The sequence below is a fragment of the Acipenser ruthenus genome, chromosome 3 (assembly GCF_902713425.1).
Source record: "Acipenser ruthenus chromosome 3, fAciRut3.2 maternal haplotype, whole genome shotgun sequence".
Classification (NCBI taxonomy): domain Eukaryota; kingdom Metazoa; phylum Chordata; class Actinopteri; order Acipenseriformes; family Acipenseridae; genus Acipenser; species Acipenser ruthenus.
This window is the reverse complement of record NC_081191.1, coordinates 89,186,968-89,204,051: the sequence shown is the minus strand read 5'-3', so window position 1 is coordinate 89,204,051 and position 17,084 is coordinate 89,186,968. Positions and strand designations below refer to the sequence as shown.

Genomic DNA, 17,084 nt, shown 5'->3' with positions numbered 1-17,084 from the left:
CAACCGGCAAACAAAAAACACTTTTATAAAACAAAACTAAGAAAATGAATTTTGTCGAAAATATAGGCTGAGCGCTCTTCACTAGAAAGGGGGTCCTGTCCCAGTAACAGTCTCCCTGATGCATCCTCTCTAAACTGCTGTGGGATAGGAATCCCTTTTTCCTCAATACTAAATACACAATACAAAGGATCCAGGTGTACACATGGTGATCTTCAGTGGTTGGTTTCTCTGCTTCCACATAGCCATGCAGTGCCTACAGCCAATTCATCTTGCCCAGACCATTTGTATCCCTGCCTGTAAAACAAAGGGCGTTCCAGCTCCTTTAATAGCACATTAATTGTTAATCAATAAATCAATTAGTTCTTGGCCGCATGTCCACACATTTTTAGCAGGGAGAGGATTCTTACCCCAGTCCTGCCATAGCTAACAAAATCAAAATACAAAACAGACGTTTTCCATACACAGGGCCTCAGCCCTGCCGCACGGATATCATTTAATGAACTCATAAGTTAAACCTTCATGGAAAGGTCTTACAGTGAGAATGGTCACTTTGTGATGCCCCGTTTCTTGGACACGTTGCTGTTTCTGTGATTTGACTATTCAACGTTTTTTTTGTTTTTATGTTTAAAGGGGCAGTGGTCTGTAGGCTACTCAGAAACAACCATTTTAAATGTGTTGTTCGTATTATTGAAGACAAAATATATACAGTTTCATTTTGAACACGGTAATAAAAACAATTTCACATGCTGATTTTGTATATATATATGTACATTTGCACCGGACGCACACAGAGAAATAGCAACACAGTTTATTTCAATCTGATTCATTACGCAGTGTAAAAGCCCGCATCTTACAGTATTCTAAAAAAAAAAAAAAAAGTTACGTTGGTGTGAAAGGACCTTCAACTAAGTTTTGTACTCTAAAGTAACATTTAAACTTGCCAGCAGGAAAAAGCAATAGTCTTTATATTATTGTTTTTTGTGTACTATTTAAAAGCCCTTGTGTATGTTGATGTAGCTATGCCTGCATTATTCGGTGACATTTCCGTGACATTTTCGTGAATTCTGGTTTTATTTTCCCGCAACTCACCTGTGAAATGTACTAAAAATCACTGTGACAAAATCGTATCCTTAACGATGAATTCTGGTGAATTCACTATTTACTGGAATCAATTTTATCTTGAACTGACTTGTTTAAAGCTTGAAAAAAACATAGTAAGTTAATGCTTAGCAGATCCTCAGTCAGAATCGGTTTCAATAGAAAATAGCATTTAAAAAAAAAATAATAATAATATAGGGTTGAGGAACAGAACGGGCTAAATCTAGGAAGTACTTACAAGTAAGAGTATTTATGCACCACATTGCTGAGGTAGAAAGAAGGCACCTGTAAGAGAAAATAAAAGGTGCAACGTTCCTGTCAGTGATGTCAGATGGTTCAACCGATAGCGCTGTCATAGAAGAGAAGCTAGCATATGTATGATTCTGCCAGAAAGGGCTGGTGACTATGCAGTTTGCAGGCATGCCGTCTGTGGAGAGGGCAGATGCCCAACATATCTCACAAGCTATATCTTCACTAATGAGGCAGATTGTTTCAGATCCTTCCTGGGCCGAGACGCTTGCAGTCATACTCTGTCAACCCACTGGGGGTAAAAAAGGGAATTGGCTTGGTGGTCGGATCGAAACCCACTGACCTTCAGTTTTCCTGAGCTGTGAGAAGTTGCTGAGATGGGAGAACATAATTGAACATTCTAAAAAAACAGAATGTGCAAGACCAAGAGGCCTTCCTTTGTGTGCCACCTGGCCAGGTCTTGGAATTCAGCTTTTTCTTTTCTTGTGCCTTCCTCTATACAACTGCTGTCGAAGTCATGGAAGGTAAGGCCTACTGTTGCCTGCTGATGAGTGACTGAATAGGATTTAAATTAGCCTTTAACCTTGCCCAGTTACCATCTGTCAAGGTTTTATTTTCTTTTTACACAATCTAAATGTGGCAACCCTTGTTATCTCCCTGTAAATAAACCTATAAAAGAGACTTGTAAATTAAAAGTCAAAGATACTGTGTAAAGAAGGCATTTTAAAATATTTATCACAGCAGGGGCTATATGCCACACTGTGTCACCTCTTCAAGATGGTGTCAAAGGTTTCTATCTGATCAGTAGGCATTTCATGAACTGATGTAGAAGACAAAAATGTCTGATAGGCTGACAGTAAGCCGCATAACATTTCCTGCCCATGTTTCAAATCTATCGAAGGGGTGTTTTTTTGTCCACTGAAAACTATCCACATCTAGCCAGGTTTGTATTATAGTTTGGCTTCTGTATTCAACCAGTCAAGGCTACTGAGGCTTCTTTTTACTTTTGAAGCCTCAGGTAAATAAAACATTTCCTGGATATGATTTCACTGTATCATTGAGATAAGAGTAAATCGCACTGACACAGGCAGTCTGAATCTGATCTATATCTTAAATATGGAGCTTCAGGCACCGTTCAAGTGAAGGGCTCATTTAGTAACCATGCTGTATAAATGTACAAGATTATTTCTTACTGTCTCTGCTCTAGAACTTCCTGAAATCATAAGTAAAATCACAGTTAGACATCACAGTATGGGGACTCACGATGTGTGGTAGAAACCAGTATGGGTGATATTTAGTGCGTTAGTATGAGCAGTGGGTAGAATGAAACTAACTTTCATTTTAATTAAAGTTCCCCTACAGTTTTGTTTTGGTATATGTCAGCAAGTGTATTTCTACCTCTTCCTTTTTGTATATCTCTTTAGAAACTGTTTCTGTTAGAATGTGCAGAAAGCGAGTGAAAAAGAATGACTTAAAACAAACCGGAATATCATTTTTGTATGGAACTGTGTATGAAGATACAAATAACAACAATATATAGTTGTTTCAATCTATTTTTCATTATATCATTCTATTTTCATGATAACACACCTTGGTAACAAATTGCATGTTACCATATTATTTTTAATACAATATTTGCTCCAAATTTGTGCTGTGGTCTGCTAATGGTACTGCTAAGCATTATAATGATATACCTGTGGTATTTTTTGCAATTTTTCTGTATACTGATAGAGCAAAGACATAAGCTTGGTGTGTGAAAATAAAAATAAACGTGTAATTTTAAACAATTAGTCATCCTTACTTTACTCCATGGAACAAAGTCAGCTTGCCAATATTTGTCAATGACTTCCTGCACAGTTGATTATTAAGGTCCTTGGCTGCTGAATTTATGCATTAATATACATCCAGGTTCAATGTGGAAAGAGCCAGAAACTAATTTTCAGCTAATATGGATTTGTCAATGAAATGCAAACATTAAAACCAATTTTTCACATTACAGCTGGTTGAAAGCAGATGTATACCCAATACACGTTACCAATGCAGCTGGTATTGTACACTGATTCTCTCTCACTTAACACTTTGTGATGGTCTAGAGTTGTGTAAAAACTGTAAGGAATGCATATGAACTAAACCATAACTATATCTTCCCAGTCACACTGACTGTTAGGGGAATGCCTAAATGTATGCTCTCTCTGTTTTATGTAATCGGATCAAAACTATGCATTGTGGATGTTTTCTGAAATCCAACAAAATGTGCATGGAAAATGCATAAAAAATGGCATGTTAACAATAGTTCACATCTGTATGTTTTTTTGTCCCCAGAGCCCTTTGTAATTCATGTTTCTATATGCCTCTAACTTGTAGAACTCTATGCTAAGATCTTTTCTGGAATCATTACATAATGGTGTTTAATCAAAATTGTATCACGTTATTTTGGACATTGACTCTTCACACTGAAAAATAATGTGATTCAATACAACTAGGTCATGCCTTTGTGTTTATAAAGCATGACCCATAGATTACGCAGTTTTCCTCCAAACAGCAAAATTACTGACCCCCTCTATTTGCAGCAGATACTTTAAACAAAACTACAACAATAAAATTTCACAGAATAAGTGTGAGTTTAAGAAAGCTTTTTTTGTAACAGTTATAGAGAATGCAGGTCATTGTTTTGCACCGCTCTAAGGAAGAGGGTGGTATGTTGTAGTTTAGGTGTGTTTAAGCAATGTGGGATAAAACATTGTATGTGACTCTTTTATTCCAGTTAAACAGGTGGGATGTCATGGAAGAGTCATCTATTGTAGTCGGTGAGATTCAGACCTCATGGTCACCATTTGAAGGCTGTGAAACAAACACCCCCAGCTGTGAATGAGGGTCTTCTTAACTTCACAGCTGGTACTGTGATGAATCAAATTAGATTTCACAACAGGAACAGGCTTGTATAATCAGACATTGCGGTGTAAAATAAACTCCTTTTTGTTGTTTGTTCCATAAATGATCCTCAGATAAAACTTCATTAGGAAATCAATGTAGGTTTACACTTTCTTGCTGATTACTGAGATATGATTTATTGTTGGCTTTTTTTATGAAAACATTTGATTTGATAGATTCCAATTGATATTTGCATTCAAGTTTCTAAAACCGGACCCTTTTTGTTGTTTTTACACCCCTGTTGTTTTTTGTTTTCACCAAAAAGATATGCCGCTTAATTATGTGAAACCTTTACCACAAATCAATCTTCATACTCTACTCAACATGGGTGCTCATATATGCAGTGCTGCTGTAGCCTCGTGATCTGCCAAAAACAGGGACGGCTGCAGCAGCTGGGAGACTGAATTGAATTAGGTAGCACAAAGTCTGCCTTTTTTGTAGGTTGGAATTATGTTTTTATTAAGGAGAGGGCCTCCTATAACTCTGCTTTAGCAAGGGCTTACATTTTTAAAGATATTTTTAACTCCAGCTCCCAGAATGCACTGTCAGACAGCATAGGTTTACAACATTGTGGGTGCAGCAATCTTTTTGTAGATACAATACCTTGGCTTTAATAGTGACACAAATCTTCCAGCTCATTCCCAAAAGCAACGACTCGGCACATCGACTTGTTTTGTTGCATTTCAGCACCTATCCTAACAGTGAACGTTACTGTTTCACAGACAAATTCCCACCTCAACCACATTTTGGAAGATGCTTTTTTCCCCCAAAATGAGACAAGGCTAGAATCCCTCATTGAAATCTTGCTGTTGTTTTTGTTTATTTTGGTGTCCTCTTTGATCATAATGGAACTTGTTTACTACCATCTTACAGATGATAATACAATCGTTATTATAATAACAATAACAATAATAATAAAAAGGAAATGTTGTGTTGGTTTTAACTGTATTGGTTTTATTTCCATCTCTTATGCTCCTAAAAATAATGTGTTGATTTAGACTTCAGTCACAACTCTCTCCTGTTCTGTGCTGAGAGAAGCAGGGGGTGATAGAAAGCTTGCAAAGATTGTGTTATCTGAGCCAACTGAGAAAATATAAGATTGGATCAGCATGTGTGTCTCTCTCATATGTAACCCAATACCAGCAAAACTCATATTTAGGTGGTTATAATTATACGCTTTACAATAAATGCAAATTGTCTGACTACATGCAGCTGATATAACAGTGTAGTCTCAAATAGTTTAATGTTGACTGTGGCGGAGTGTCCCGCCCCTATTTATTATTATTTGTATTTTTGTTTGCGGCGCGGGTAAAAGCGCCGCGTCTTTTGTTATTATATTTAAAAACCCCGTGAGGATGCATGGCTGATCAGCTACTGATTATTTAACTAGCTGACAGTCATGCATCCTTACCAAACGCGTGCAGACTCTGGCCGGGGGATAATAAGATAATTACCAACTAGTTAAATCCCTCGGCCAGAGTATATAAACCAGCAGCACTCTGCACTCGGGGTTGAGAGTGTAGAGGAGAGTACGGGAGAGCGGAGAGAGAAAAAGCAACATTAACAAAACAATTGCTAAGACGTGCTGGATTTCCCAGCACATCACTTACTTGTTTGTTTGTTCATTCGTTTGGCCCTTGTGCCCTTTTGTTTTGTGTTGTGTTAATTTGTTTAATATTTTGTTTATTAAATACGCTGAGTGCACTAACACTCAGCTTCAACCGCCCATCCACTGTTTGGTTTGAGTTACTTCCTGGTCCGTGACGTCATCCACATCACCACTGCGAGCCAGACTGTCACATATGGTGTCCTGCGTGGGACAAACAACGCCTCCAACAGCCGGACCAGGATTGAAAAGTGCGTTTTTTTTTGTTTGTTCGTTTTTTTTTTCAAATTAAAAATGGGGAAAAGTAGCCGGAGGAGAAAGCAGCAGCAGCAGCAACAACAGCAGCAGGAGGCGCAGCAACATCAGCCTTACCTTGCCACACTGGATATCTGCCTCACCTGCCTGAAGGGTGAGGAGTGGTGCTTCGCGGTTGGTGAGGTTGGGCACGTGGCACCAGACCAACCCCCTCCATGGCAGGAGAAAGAGGAGCCAGAGCGTCCAGTGAGGGAGGACCTGCATCCTCCAAAGAGGACGAATGCACTCTCCTCTGAGGGAGTCTGGGACTGGCTGGTGGAGCCGGGGAGGGATTATGAGGAAGCCCTCCCTGCAGTGATCAACCTCCTGTGGGCAAGAGATGGGGAGCGCTGGGAGGCCTGGGAACAGCAACACCACCCAGCTTCCCTCCCAGACATCGCAGCCATGGTGTTCAACTACCTGGCTGCGGATATGGGAGAGACCCTGCTGCTGCCATCTCCAGCACAAAAGGGAGAGGAGCCATCGCTACCGTCTCCACCAGCAGAGGGAGAGGAGCCATCGCTGCCGTCTCCAGCGCCAGAGGGAGAGGAGCCATCGCTGCCGTCTCCAGCGCCAGAGGGAGAGGAGCCATCGCTGCCGTCTCCAGCGCCAGAGGGAGAGGAGCCATCGCTGCCGTCTCCAGCGCCAGAGGGAGAGGAGCCATCGCTGCCGTCTCCAGCGCCAGAGGGAGAGGAGCCATCGCTGCCGTCTCCAGCGCCAGAGGGAGAGGAGCCATCGCTGCCGTCTCCAGCGCCAGAGGGAGAGGAGCCATCGCTGCCGTCTCCAGCATCAGAGGGAGAGGAGCCATCGCTACCGTCTCCAGCATCAGAGGGAGAGGAGCCATCGCTACCGTCTCCAGCATCAGAGGGAGAGGAGCCATCGCTGCCATCTCCAGCATCAGAGGGAGAGGAGCCATCGCTACCGTCTCCAGCATCAGATGGAGAGGAGCCATCGCTACCGTCTCCACCAGCAGAGGGAGAATGCCTGCTGGTTTCGCCTCCACAGCCTGGGGAGGAGCCCGAACGTCCTACGCCCGAGTGGGAGGAGCCCGAACGTCCTACGCCCGAGTGGGAGGAGCCCGAACGTCCTACGCCCGAGTGGGAGGAGCCCGAACGTCCTACGCCCGAGTGGGAGGAGCCCGAACGTCCTACGCCCGAGTGGGAGGAGCCCGAACGTCCTACGGCCGAGTGGGAGGAGCCCGAACGTCCTACGCCCAAGAGGGGGGAGTCGGTGCGTCCACAGCCCAAGAGGGAGGAGTCGGTGCGTCCACAGCCCAAGAGGGAGGAGTCGGTGCGTCCACAGCCCAAAGAGGGGGGAGTCGGTGCGTCCATAGCCCAAGAGGTGGAAGTCTGCGCTTCCACAGCCTTAGGACCCAAGCTGCAGTCCCAAGAGCCAGAAGGGGAGGAGTTACAGGCTCAACCCCCTGAATTTTTCTGGGGGGGAGAAGGGCAGGATGCTGATGTTCCCCAGCAGCCTCTATTTATGCTGCTGAAGGGAGCACGGCACACACCAGCCCAGCCGCCACAGCAGAGGGAGCCAGAACCGCCACAGCCTCCCTCTGAGTGGCCAGCATCCGCCCCATCGCCTCTGCCTCCACCACCACCAGGAGCAGAGCAGCAGGAGCTGCCTCTGTCTCCACCACCACCAGGAGCAGGGCAGCAGGAGCTGCTTCTGTCTCCACCATCACCAGGAGCAGAGCAGCAAGAGCTGCCTCTGCCTCCGCCACCTCCACCAGCAGAGGGTGAATGCCTGCTGGTTCCACATCCACCGTCGTGGGAGGACTGCTTGCCCCTCCCACCTCCACCAGCAGAGGGTGAATGCCTGCTGGTTCCGCCTCCACCGTCGTGGGAGGACTGCTTGCCCCTCCCACCTCCACCAGCAGAGGATGAATACCTGCTGGTTCCGCCTCAGCCGCCGTGGGAGGACTGCTTGCCACTCCCAGCTCCACCAGCAGAGGGTGAATACCTGCTGGTTCCGTCTCAGCCGCTGTGGGAGGACTGCTTTCCCCTCCCACCTCCACCAGCAGAGGGTGAATACCTGCTGGTTCCACATCCACCGTCATGGGAAGGACTGCTCCTGCCCTGCCTCGCACCACCCAGGGATGCCTGCCTCGCATCGCCTGGGGCTGCCTGTTCCACATCGCCTGGGGTCGCCAGGGATCCTGCTTCGCCTGGGGTCGCCAGGGATCCTGCTTCGCCTGGGGTCGCCAGGGATCCTGCTTTGCCTGGGGTCGCCAGGGATCCTGCTTCGCCTGGGGTCACTACACTGTGGTCGGAGCCCCACGGAGGGGAGCTGCCGGCCATGAAGAAAGGGGGGGAGGTCAGGAGACCAGCTTCCCCAGCCGCACTTTCGCGGCCGGAGATCATGTGGTCAGAGCCCCACGAAGGGGAGCTGCCAGCCATGGAAAAGGGGGGGGAGGTCAGGAGACCAGCTCCCCCAGCCGCACTTTCGCGGCAGGAAATACTGTGGCTGGAGCCCCGTGAAGGGCAGCTGTCAGCCATGAAGAAGGGGGGGAGGTCAGGAGACCAGCTTCCCCCGCAGCAATTTCGCTGCAGGAGAAAGGGTGGCCAGAGCCCCACGGAGGGGAGCTGTCGGCCATGAAGAAGGGGGGGCAGGTCTGGAGACCACCCCCAAAAATTTTTTGGCCAGAGGAGCTGGCCGGTGCGCGGGCCATTGGAACACTACGGCTGTTTGGGTGGGAGGAGGACATCCCACCGTGGCCGCCACCTTTGGCCCGTTGCTGCCCCTGTTCCTGCGCCGGGACTGCTGACCGGGACTTTGGGGACTAAGGGGGGAGGTGGCCGAAAAGGCCATGTGTGCTGCGCACAAGGGGGGGCATGTGTGGCGGAGTGTCCCGCCCCTATTTATTATTATTTGTATTTTTGTTTGCGGCGCGGGTAAAAGCGCCGCGTCTTTTGTTATTATATTTAAAAACCCCGTGAGGATGCATGGCTGATCAGCTACTGATTATTTAACTAGCTGACAGTCATGCATCCTTACCAAACGCGTGCAGACTCTGGCCGGGGGATAATAAGATAATTACCAACTAGTTAAATCCCTCGGCCAGAGTATATAAACCAGCAGCACTCTGCACTCGGGGTTGAGAGTGTAGAGGAGAGTACGGGAGAGCGGAGAGAGAAAAAGCAACATTAACAAAACAATTGCTAAGACGTGCTGGATTTCCCAGCACATCACTTACTTGTTTGTTTGTTCATTCGTTTGGCCCTTGTGCCCTTTTGTTTTGTGTTGTGTTAATTTGTTTAATATTTTGTTTATTAAATACGCTGAGTGCACTAACACTCAGCTTCAACCGCCCATCCACTGTTTGGTTTGAGTTACTTCCTGGTCCGTGACGTCATCCACATCACCACTGCGAGCCAGACTGTCACATTGACTCAGTTCAGGTGCAGTGAAGGAAGAAATCAGATGTCAATCTCCTCCGATGTAATTGTAACCGATGTTACTCTCACTCTATATTATGTTTTGCGTATGAGCCCAGGCAGACAAATCAAGAGGCAATTGAACCAGGAACGGGTTAAGAAGCTTGGTTTATTTTGAAGAACCGGCACTTAGAGTAATGTACGATTGCAAAGCACAGTAAACATACATTTAGAGTAATATACGATTGTAAAGCACAGTTTAACCAAACACCATCTGTATGATAATGGAAAATAAAAATAAGTCCCACACATTGGGTGAGTTTTACCTAGAGCTTCTGTTTTTCTGTTTTTATTAATTTCATTTTTCGGTGCTTATTTTTAGCTATTTTCAAGTTTTATGTAAATCGTTTTTTTTCGGGGCTTTCGCTTTTTACATACTGTATGAAATTATTGTTTTCGGTTACTTTCCAAAATGGTTGGATGTTTTTTTCTGTCACAATATGTATAGTAACTCGACAGTACAGTAGTCTCCGTGCATAGGAACACCTCCAAAGAGAGCACTTCACCTAAGGGAACACCCTTATGGTGAAACTGATTTTTCCCATTGTAAATGCTCCAGCTAAAGGAACAGGAACTTCACTTAAAAGAACACCTTGGCACCGACAGCGATTCGTTCACAGCGGATACAGTACTGTTTTGTAAACTCATCATCATCAAACTTAAATTAGGGTTTATTCAGTCTTTTCAAAAGCGACTTGTCAGTGTCTTGAGGCACACTGATTAGTTTATTAAATCTTCCTAGAACCGGCGTTATATCATTGCCTGGTTTTGTATTCTGATTTCCATGAGTGCACCTCATCGCCTCAATATGGCATGTAAACAAACCGTGAAATGCATCGCTGTTTCTATTACTACAAAAACTTGGAAATTGTTCGAGATCTTGAAAAAAACCTGAATCAGACACAAGTCGCCGAACAATTTGGTGTTTTCCATTCTGGTGAGTTGCTGCACCATTCTGTTAAATAATGTATATGTCTTGTATGTTGCTGCTGCATTTTTTAACATCTGTATGGGTGCTGTGTTAATTTAGTTTGACAGTTTGTTTATTAACGTTAGTTTGTCTGTTACTTTATTATTCTAGTTTATAAACATACGCTTGCATATTGCTTCTCATTTACTTATTCAGTTCATTTCATATGTTGATGCATGTGCGTCATGACAAGTAATACATATGTATTTACCATATTACTTCGAATTAACGCCTCACTCATATATCATCTTTTTAATAGACGCCACCCTTGAATAAATGGCGCTCTCAATAACGAAACGTAAAGGTATTTTTTTCTACCCCTGCTCAAAAAAGACGTGCAACTATTCCTATGTACATGACACCACCGAAGAGACTGCAACCTCAATCCAGCACGTAATACAAACTAATGTACACCCGCCTTAGTAAGCAAATGTTATTTTATAGTACAGTCCCAACAGACAACCCAAAATTAACTACTTACAGCACAGCAGTCCTTCACGCCCCTTTTTTCCCAGCAGAGTTCAGTGCCAGCACAGCAGGGGATAAAACAAGGGCTGTCTGTTTACCTCGTCATCAGCTTGGATGGTGAAAACTTAAACTCAGAGGTACTTAGAGCTTTGCCGGTCACTCTAAGCCAGGGCTTCTGAAACTCGGTCCTGGGGACCCCCTGTGTCTGCTGGTTTTCTTTCCAACCAAGCTCTTAATTACTTAACTAGACCCTTAATTGAACTAATAATTTGCTTAATTAGACCTTTTTACTTGTTTCAGCTCGTAAACAGTTGCAGTTCAAGTTACTTATGAAATGTTATAGCTAACTTGAAATATGCAACTTTTTAAGAGCTGAAAACAAGTAAAAAGGTCTAATTAAGCAAATGATCAGTTCAATTAAGGGTCTAGTTAAGTAATGGAGAGCTCGGTTGGAATGAAAACCAGCAGCCACAGGGGGTCCCCAGGACCGAGGTAGCTAACTGCTGCCACCCCTGTGCTGACTCGGGAGTGGTGAAGACGAACACACGCTGTCCTCCGAAGTATGTGCTGTCGGCTGACCGCTACTTTTGCACACTGCCCACCATGCAGCCACCTCAGAGCTACAGCGTCGGAGGACAACGCAGCTCTGGGCAGCTTACAGACAAGCCCGCAGTGAGCTGAGGATGCCCTGGCCGACCAAACACCCCTGCCCCATACCCCCCCCCCCGGGCGGCACTCGACCAATTGTGCGCCACCCTCTAGGAACTCCCATCCACGGTCGGCAGTGGAATAGCCTGGACTCGAACCAGCAACGTCCAGGCTGTAGGGCGCATCCTGCACGCCACGCGGCACACCTTTACTGGATGCACCACTTAGGAGCCCCCTTAATTTTACAATACGAGAGTACCTTTGTAATTTGCTTTCACCCTCACCTGCCACTTTTCTTGTCGTGGTTCCTGTCAGCTGTAAAACAAGGAAGGATTTTGATGTGGTTTTCCTACAGTTTTGGATAGAAGTCTCCCAAGACAGGTGCTTAAAATGAGACAACAGTGTCTACTATTGTGTAGAGTTTTTGTTTTGTAGCGCTAAGTAGGTGATCTCAGTAAATTAGTGAGAGAAATCTTGGCCAAATCAGTGAGTTTTCTCCTCTTGACAGAGTGGCATTTGCAGTGACTAGTAGTTATTCTTGTTCAAATCAGTTCAGTTGTATATTCTGGTAAATAAGAAGATCAATTGAAAAATGGTCTTGTGTGAATGTTGGTTATTATTGCATCTTTAAACTGGCTATCTGTTCGCACTGTAGTTATATGTGGTTGTATAGGAAATTACATTGATAGATAGCTATGCTCTGTTCCATTCCAGCCTCAGTTTTTCTCAACTCATGCTGCAAGTCAACATTTCAATCAAGGAAACTAGGAACGAGCCAATTTAGACATAAAAAAGGATACTGTTGGGAACTATTGTTCAAACAGCTGGTAGCTCTTTTCGCAAGCTGGGGGAGGGGTGTATTTTAATGTACCACTCGAAAGGGACTTTATGTAACATTCCAGCATGAAATTTGATGAAGTAAAGGCTTGTTTCAATTCTACTAGAGAACTGGCTGCATGACAGTATTGACTGAGAGCTTTTCCTGACCTAGTTCAATCCAGTCTGAGCCAGTGACTCCCCTATGCATCCCCTAATAAAAGAATCAGTCAGAATAATGTCACCCAGTTCCTAAAATAGGGATAATGTCCCCAGCAAAAAGTTTGAGTTTTTGTCTCGTAATAGACACCCATTTTAAAAGAAAGTAAAATATACACTGTAAAATATTGCGCTACACATATCTACCAGAGAGGCCATATGGGTAAGTGCCTGTACTGTATATCTCAACCATGACTTTGTCATGCCCTCCCTCGTTTTTAATGAAGGACCTTCTGTATCACTGTGACCCATTCCATTATGTATCTTTGTTAGTGTCTACAGAGGAAATACCTACAGTAGTGTGCAAATGTGTTAGAACACCTCAAGACTTGTTATTTATATCCTTTATATACCTATCTGCATGTAAACCTCTGGGTGGTTCCTAATATCGATTGTTTCTTACAATGTGAAAAACAAAAACAATTTGTTATTTTCTTCAAGCAAACAAATAATCTTTTTTTTTTTTTTTTTTTTTAAATAATTTAGTCGTCGCCAATTATTTTACCCCGGTTTTCACCCCAATTTCGCATGCCCAATTATTATCTGTATCCCCGGCTCACCGCTCGCAACCCCCCCGCCGACTCGGGAAACGGAGGCTGGAACACGCGTCCTCCGAAACGTGCTCCTGCCAAGCCGTCATTTTTAGCACTGCAGATCCACAGCAATGCCACCAGACCTGTAGTGCCGGAGGACAACACAGATCTGGCGGCTCCACTGCAGAACCACAGGCGCCCTATCGGCCACAGGGGTCGCTGATGCGCGGTGAGCCGTGGATTCCCCTGCCGACCTAAGCCCTCCCTACCCAGGCAGCGCTCAGCCAATTGTGCGCCGCCCCCTAGGAACTCCCGGTCACGGTCAGCTGTGACATAGCCTGGATTAGAACCTGCGATCTCCAGGCTATAGGGCACATCCTGCTCTCTGCGCGGAGCGCCTTTACTGGATGCGTCACTCGGGATCCCCCCGCAAACAAATAATCTGATAAAATGTGTGGATGAAATATTTTGTTTATTACAGTAAATAATAATAAAAAAAAGAAAAACGCTAAATTCAACATTGGATGACACAGAGGGGAATGCCTCCTTGACAACAAAAGCCTTCCATTGATTATCCTATAGTTGCTAGTAGAATTGTATATCAATGTCGATAACTCTACAGGTACTGGTGCACCAGCTATATTTAATTTAATGTAATAAACCAAGCTTTTTCTTCTTCTTCTTCTTCTTGTAAATAATTAATAAAAATAAGCATCACATGGCCTTACTAGTAAAACAATGTTAAAAATAGCCTGCCACAAACCATTCTTGAAGTTATGCCCTGAAAAAGTACATTATTAACCTACAGATATGAACAGATGAATGTTTATGCATCCAGTTTAAGTAAATTTAAGTGTGAAGTTACATTTACAAATGTTGTTCTGTATAGGAAATGAATTGTTTATGAAAATAGACATGAATAAAGACACAATAAGAAGGCAGAAAGGTCATTTCACACAAAAAATAAAACAACAGCCCTGGGAATGTGAAAAAACAAAAAATACAAAAAACAGGAAGCTGAACACAGCCTGTTTTCCACTGTATATGAAAGGACACTAGGAAAGTATGTAGAAAACTCAGTCACCCATATGTTATATTTTAGTGCAGTATTGAACATGATAGAGGGACACTGCAGCTTTTAAAAATCATAGCAGTGATTTTTCATGGAGAACTGAAAAATAGGTCACATAACCTGGGTTGACTGTGAAGTATGCAAGTAGTAAGTGTTCACTTATTTAGTTAGTTAGCAAGCATCTAATATAAATATTATTTCAGTCTTACATCATTGTTATATCTTATATTAAGAACATGTTATCTAAATGAACATTATAGTTAACTTGGTCATGTAGAATGGTTTTATCAGTCAGCTGAAGTAGACCACTGGCATTGCACACAATGGTGCAAGTGTGAATGTCCTCTTGTTAAATTGAGAAACAGGGTTAGGTTTAGTTATGAAATAATAAAATATTTTATAGCAAAATAGCCATCCTCATTCAGAAATCAATGCCTGTTGGAATATAAGGCTGAATAACCCTTGTCTCATCCTTTGATTACCCTCTGCTGACAAACAAAACCTAGTCCAGTCTTAGTTTGAAAGACGGCTAAATAAACTCTAATTGGAGAATGGCCATTTGTAGAAAGGGGGAAGAAAATCCTTTCTTTGGAGAGGGAGTTTGGTGATTTATGTTACCCCCGATTTTCTCCCAATTTGGAATGCCCAATTATTCAACCTGGCTCACCACTGCAACCCTGCACTAACTCGGGAGGGACGAAGACGAGCACTCGCGTCCTCCGAAACATGTGGCGTCAGCCATCCGTTTTTTTTTTGCAAGCCTGCCGTGAAGCCATTACAGAACTATAGTGTCAGAGGACCACACAGTTCTGAATTGACACAGACAGGCCTGCAGGCGTCCGACCAGCCACAGGGGTTGCTGGTGCGTGGTGAGCCAAGGATTCCCCAACCGACCTGAACCCTCCCCACCCAGGCAGCGCTTGGCTAATTGCGTGCTGCCCCCTGGGAACTCCCGGCCATGGTCGGCAGTGCCATAGCCTGGATTCGAACTGGCAATCTCCAAGCTATGGGAAATCTGTTGTGAAACGGGATGCACTGGTATATTTCTGTGTTGGACTTTCCCTGGTTTGTATTTATTTTTTTATTTTTTTATATACTAAGTGAATTGCCCTTGCATTATTTTTTCTTTTCTTTTCTATTGTGTGGTAAGCATTTCTTCACACAAGATTTGCAACATGGTTACAGAAGATCATGTAGTTTATTTTCGGCAAAATGATGATCAGTTTGTCCGTGATCTTGACTCTCCAACACGTTGCTGTTAGCATTATATAGTACAGCATATCATGGTACAGGATATTGCCACGTCTACATTGGGGATACACTATATAAAACCTTTTGTGTTGGCTTGTGATGACTGTTAATGTAGTAAAGATTGCTTTCAAAATCACTGAATATAAAGCAGCAGTTGCCTGCTGTTTAGTACTGATCTGTTTTCTCTTTATGAATGCAGTGCTTCTGACACTAGCAGATTGCAACTCAGTATTGTGTTAGTGACTCATGGAAACCAGCACTCTGCATGTCATTATGATTTTTAGTGGTTCCAATATATGGAACAGACAAGAGATATGTTCGCTCTTCACATTCATGATGCCCTTTCTTTCTTACTTTTAGGTGCTTCAGAAGTTGGGGAAAGCCGATGAAACAAAAGATGAACAGTTTGAGCAGTTTATCCTGAACTTCAAGAAACAGGAGGTAGGGATTGAACTCCATTACATTGTGCCAACAATGGATTTATACAAAATGGAATGTCTTGAGTTTTCTGTCCAAAGCTGTATTTGAATTCAGAAATACAGAAGTAAGCGGCCCAAGTAAAGCCTTATAAGGAGGCATGGTCATGGCAACCTTTCGCCCTATATGTAAGACTTTCCCTCTCAATATACTCTACAGCAGGGCCTTTCAACCGCGTACCCCTGCGGGTACTTCAAATGGTCATATCGGGCACGCAGGAGAAATGCACAAAAAATGAAAGTAAAAGAAAATAAAGATCTTGAATTGATTTTTTTTACTGTATTATATATTATCTCTAAACCGCTGTGTGCATAAATATTTCATTTTTGTTTAGCAGCTCAAAGGTTAGTATAGTATAGTTTTAAAATTATCATCCACCTGTACACACGCATGATTTCAATTGAGTGGATTTCACTCTGATATTAGGGTGGGTGAAGCAGGCTTCTGGTGATTCGGCCTATGGAGTCTTCTGTGCAGCTCACGAACTTTGCAGTTTTCAACTCGTCGTATAATAGCACACTCCATTACTGGGGCTCTTGTTAGGGGACATAATAATCACGGGGAATTGCTGAGGAGGGTGAATTGTGATGAATAGAGCCTTTGAGATTTGAATAACCTCTTTAGATTGGTTTTAGCTCTAGGGCCGTGCTCATTTTCATTCACCATGGGAATTCATAAAAATGCTGATAATGCATTTATCTGATGTGAGCAATTAATGTTCCAGCAGCTCACTCGATTTAGAATCCAGCACTGACAAATCCCTTATGAGAACAAAATAAACATGACATGGTAATATATCATTTAAATAATAAGCCTGCCAATGCCCACTACTGTGGTTTCATCATTCCTAGAAATCAGCTACATTTTAGGGTACCGCTGCAATTTCTCTTAAAATGTTTCTATACAGTAAGTATATTTGCTCTATTCACCAAGACTAATATATTTAGTGATAGATATTTGGTCCTCAAACAGCAACAAAACCATTCCAGATTCACAACCGCACAGGTTACTA

At 43.5% G+C, this 17,084-nt stretch overlaps 1 protein-coding gene across 4 annotated transcripts in view; it reads left to right on the top strand.

The window, feature by feature from the left end:
• The window catches only part of LOC117435678 (amphiphysin-like), a 78,032-nt gene that overhangs the window by 4,723 nt on the left and 56,225 nt on the right, over positions 1-17,084 (top strand). For all 4 annotated transcript variants that reach the window (XM_034059033.3, XM_059018730.1, XM_059018731.1 and 1 more), the window contains exon 2: positions 15,956-16,036. In XM_034059033.3, the coding sequence (XP_033914924.1) occupies positions 15,956-16,036 (81 nt within the window). The remainder of the gene's footprint in view (positions 1-15,955; positions 16,037-17,084) is intronic.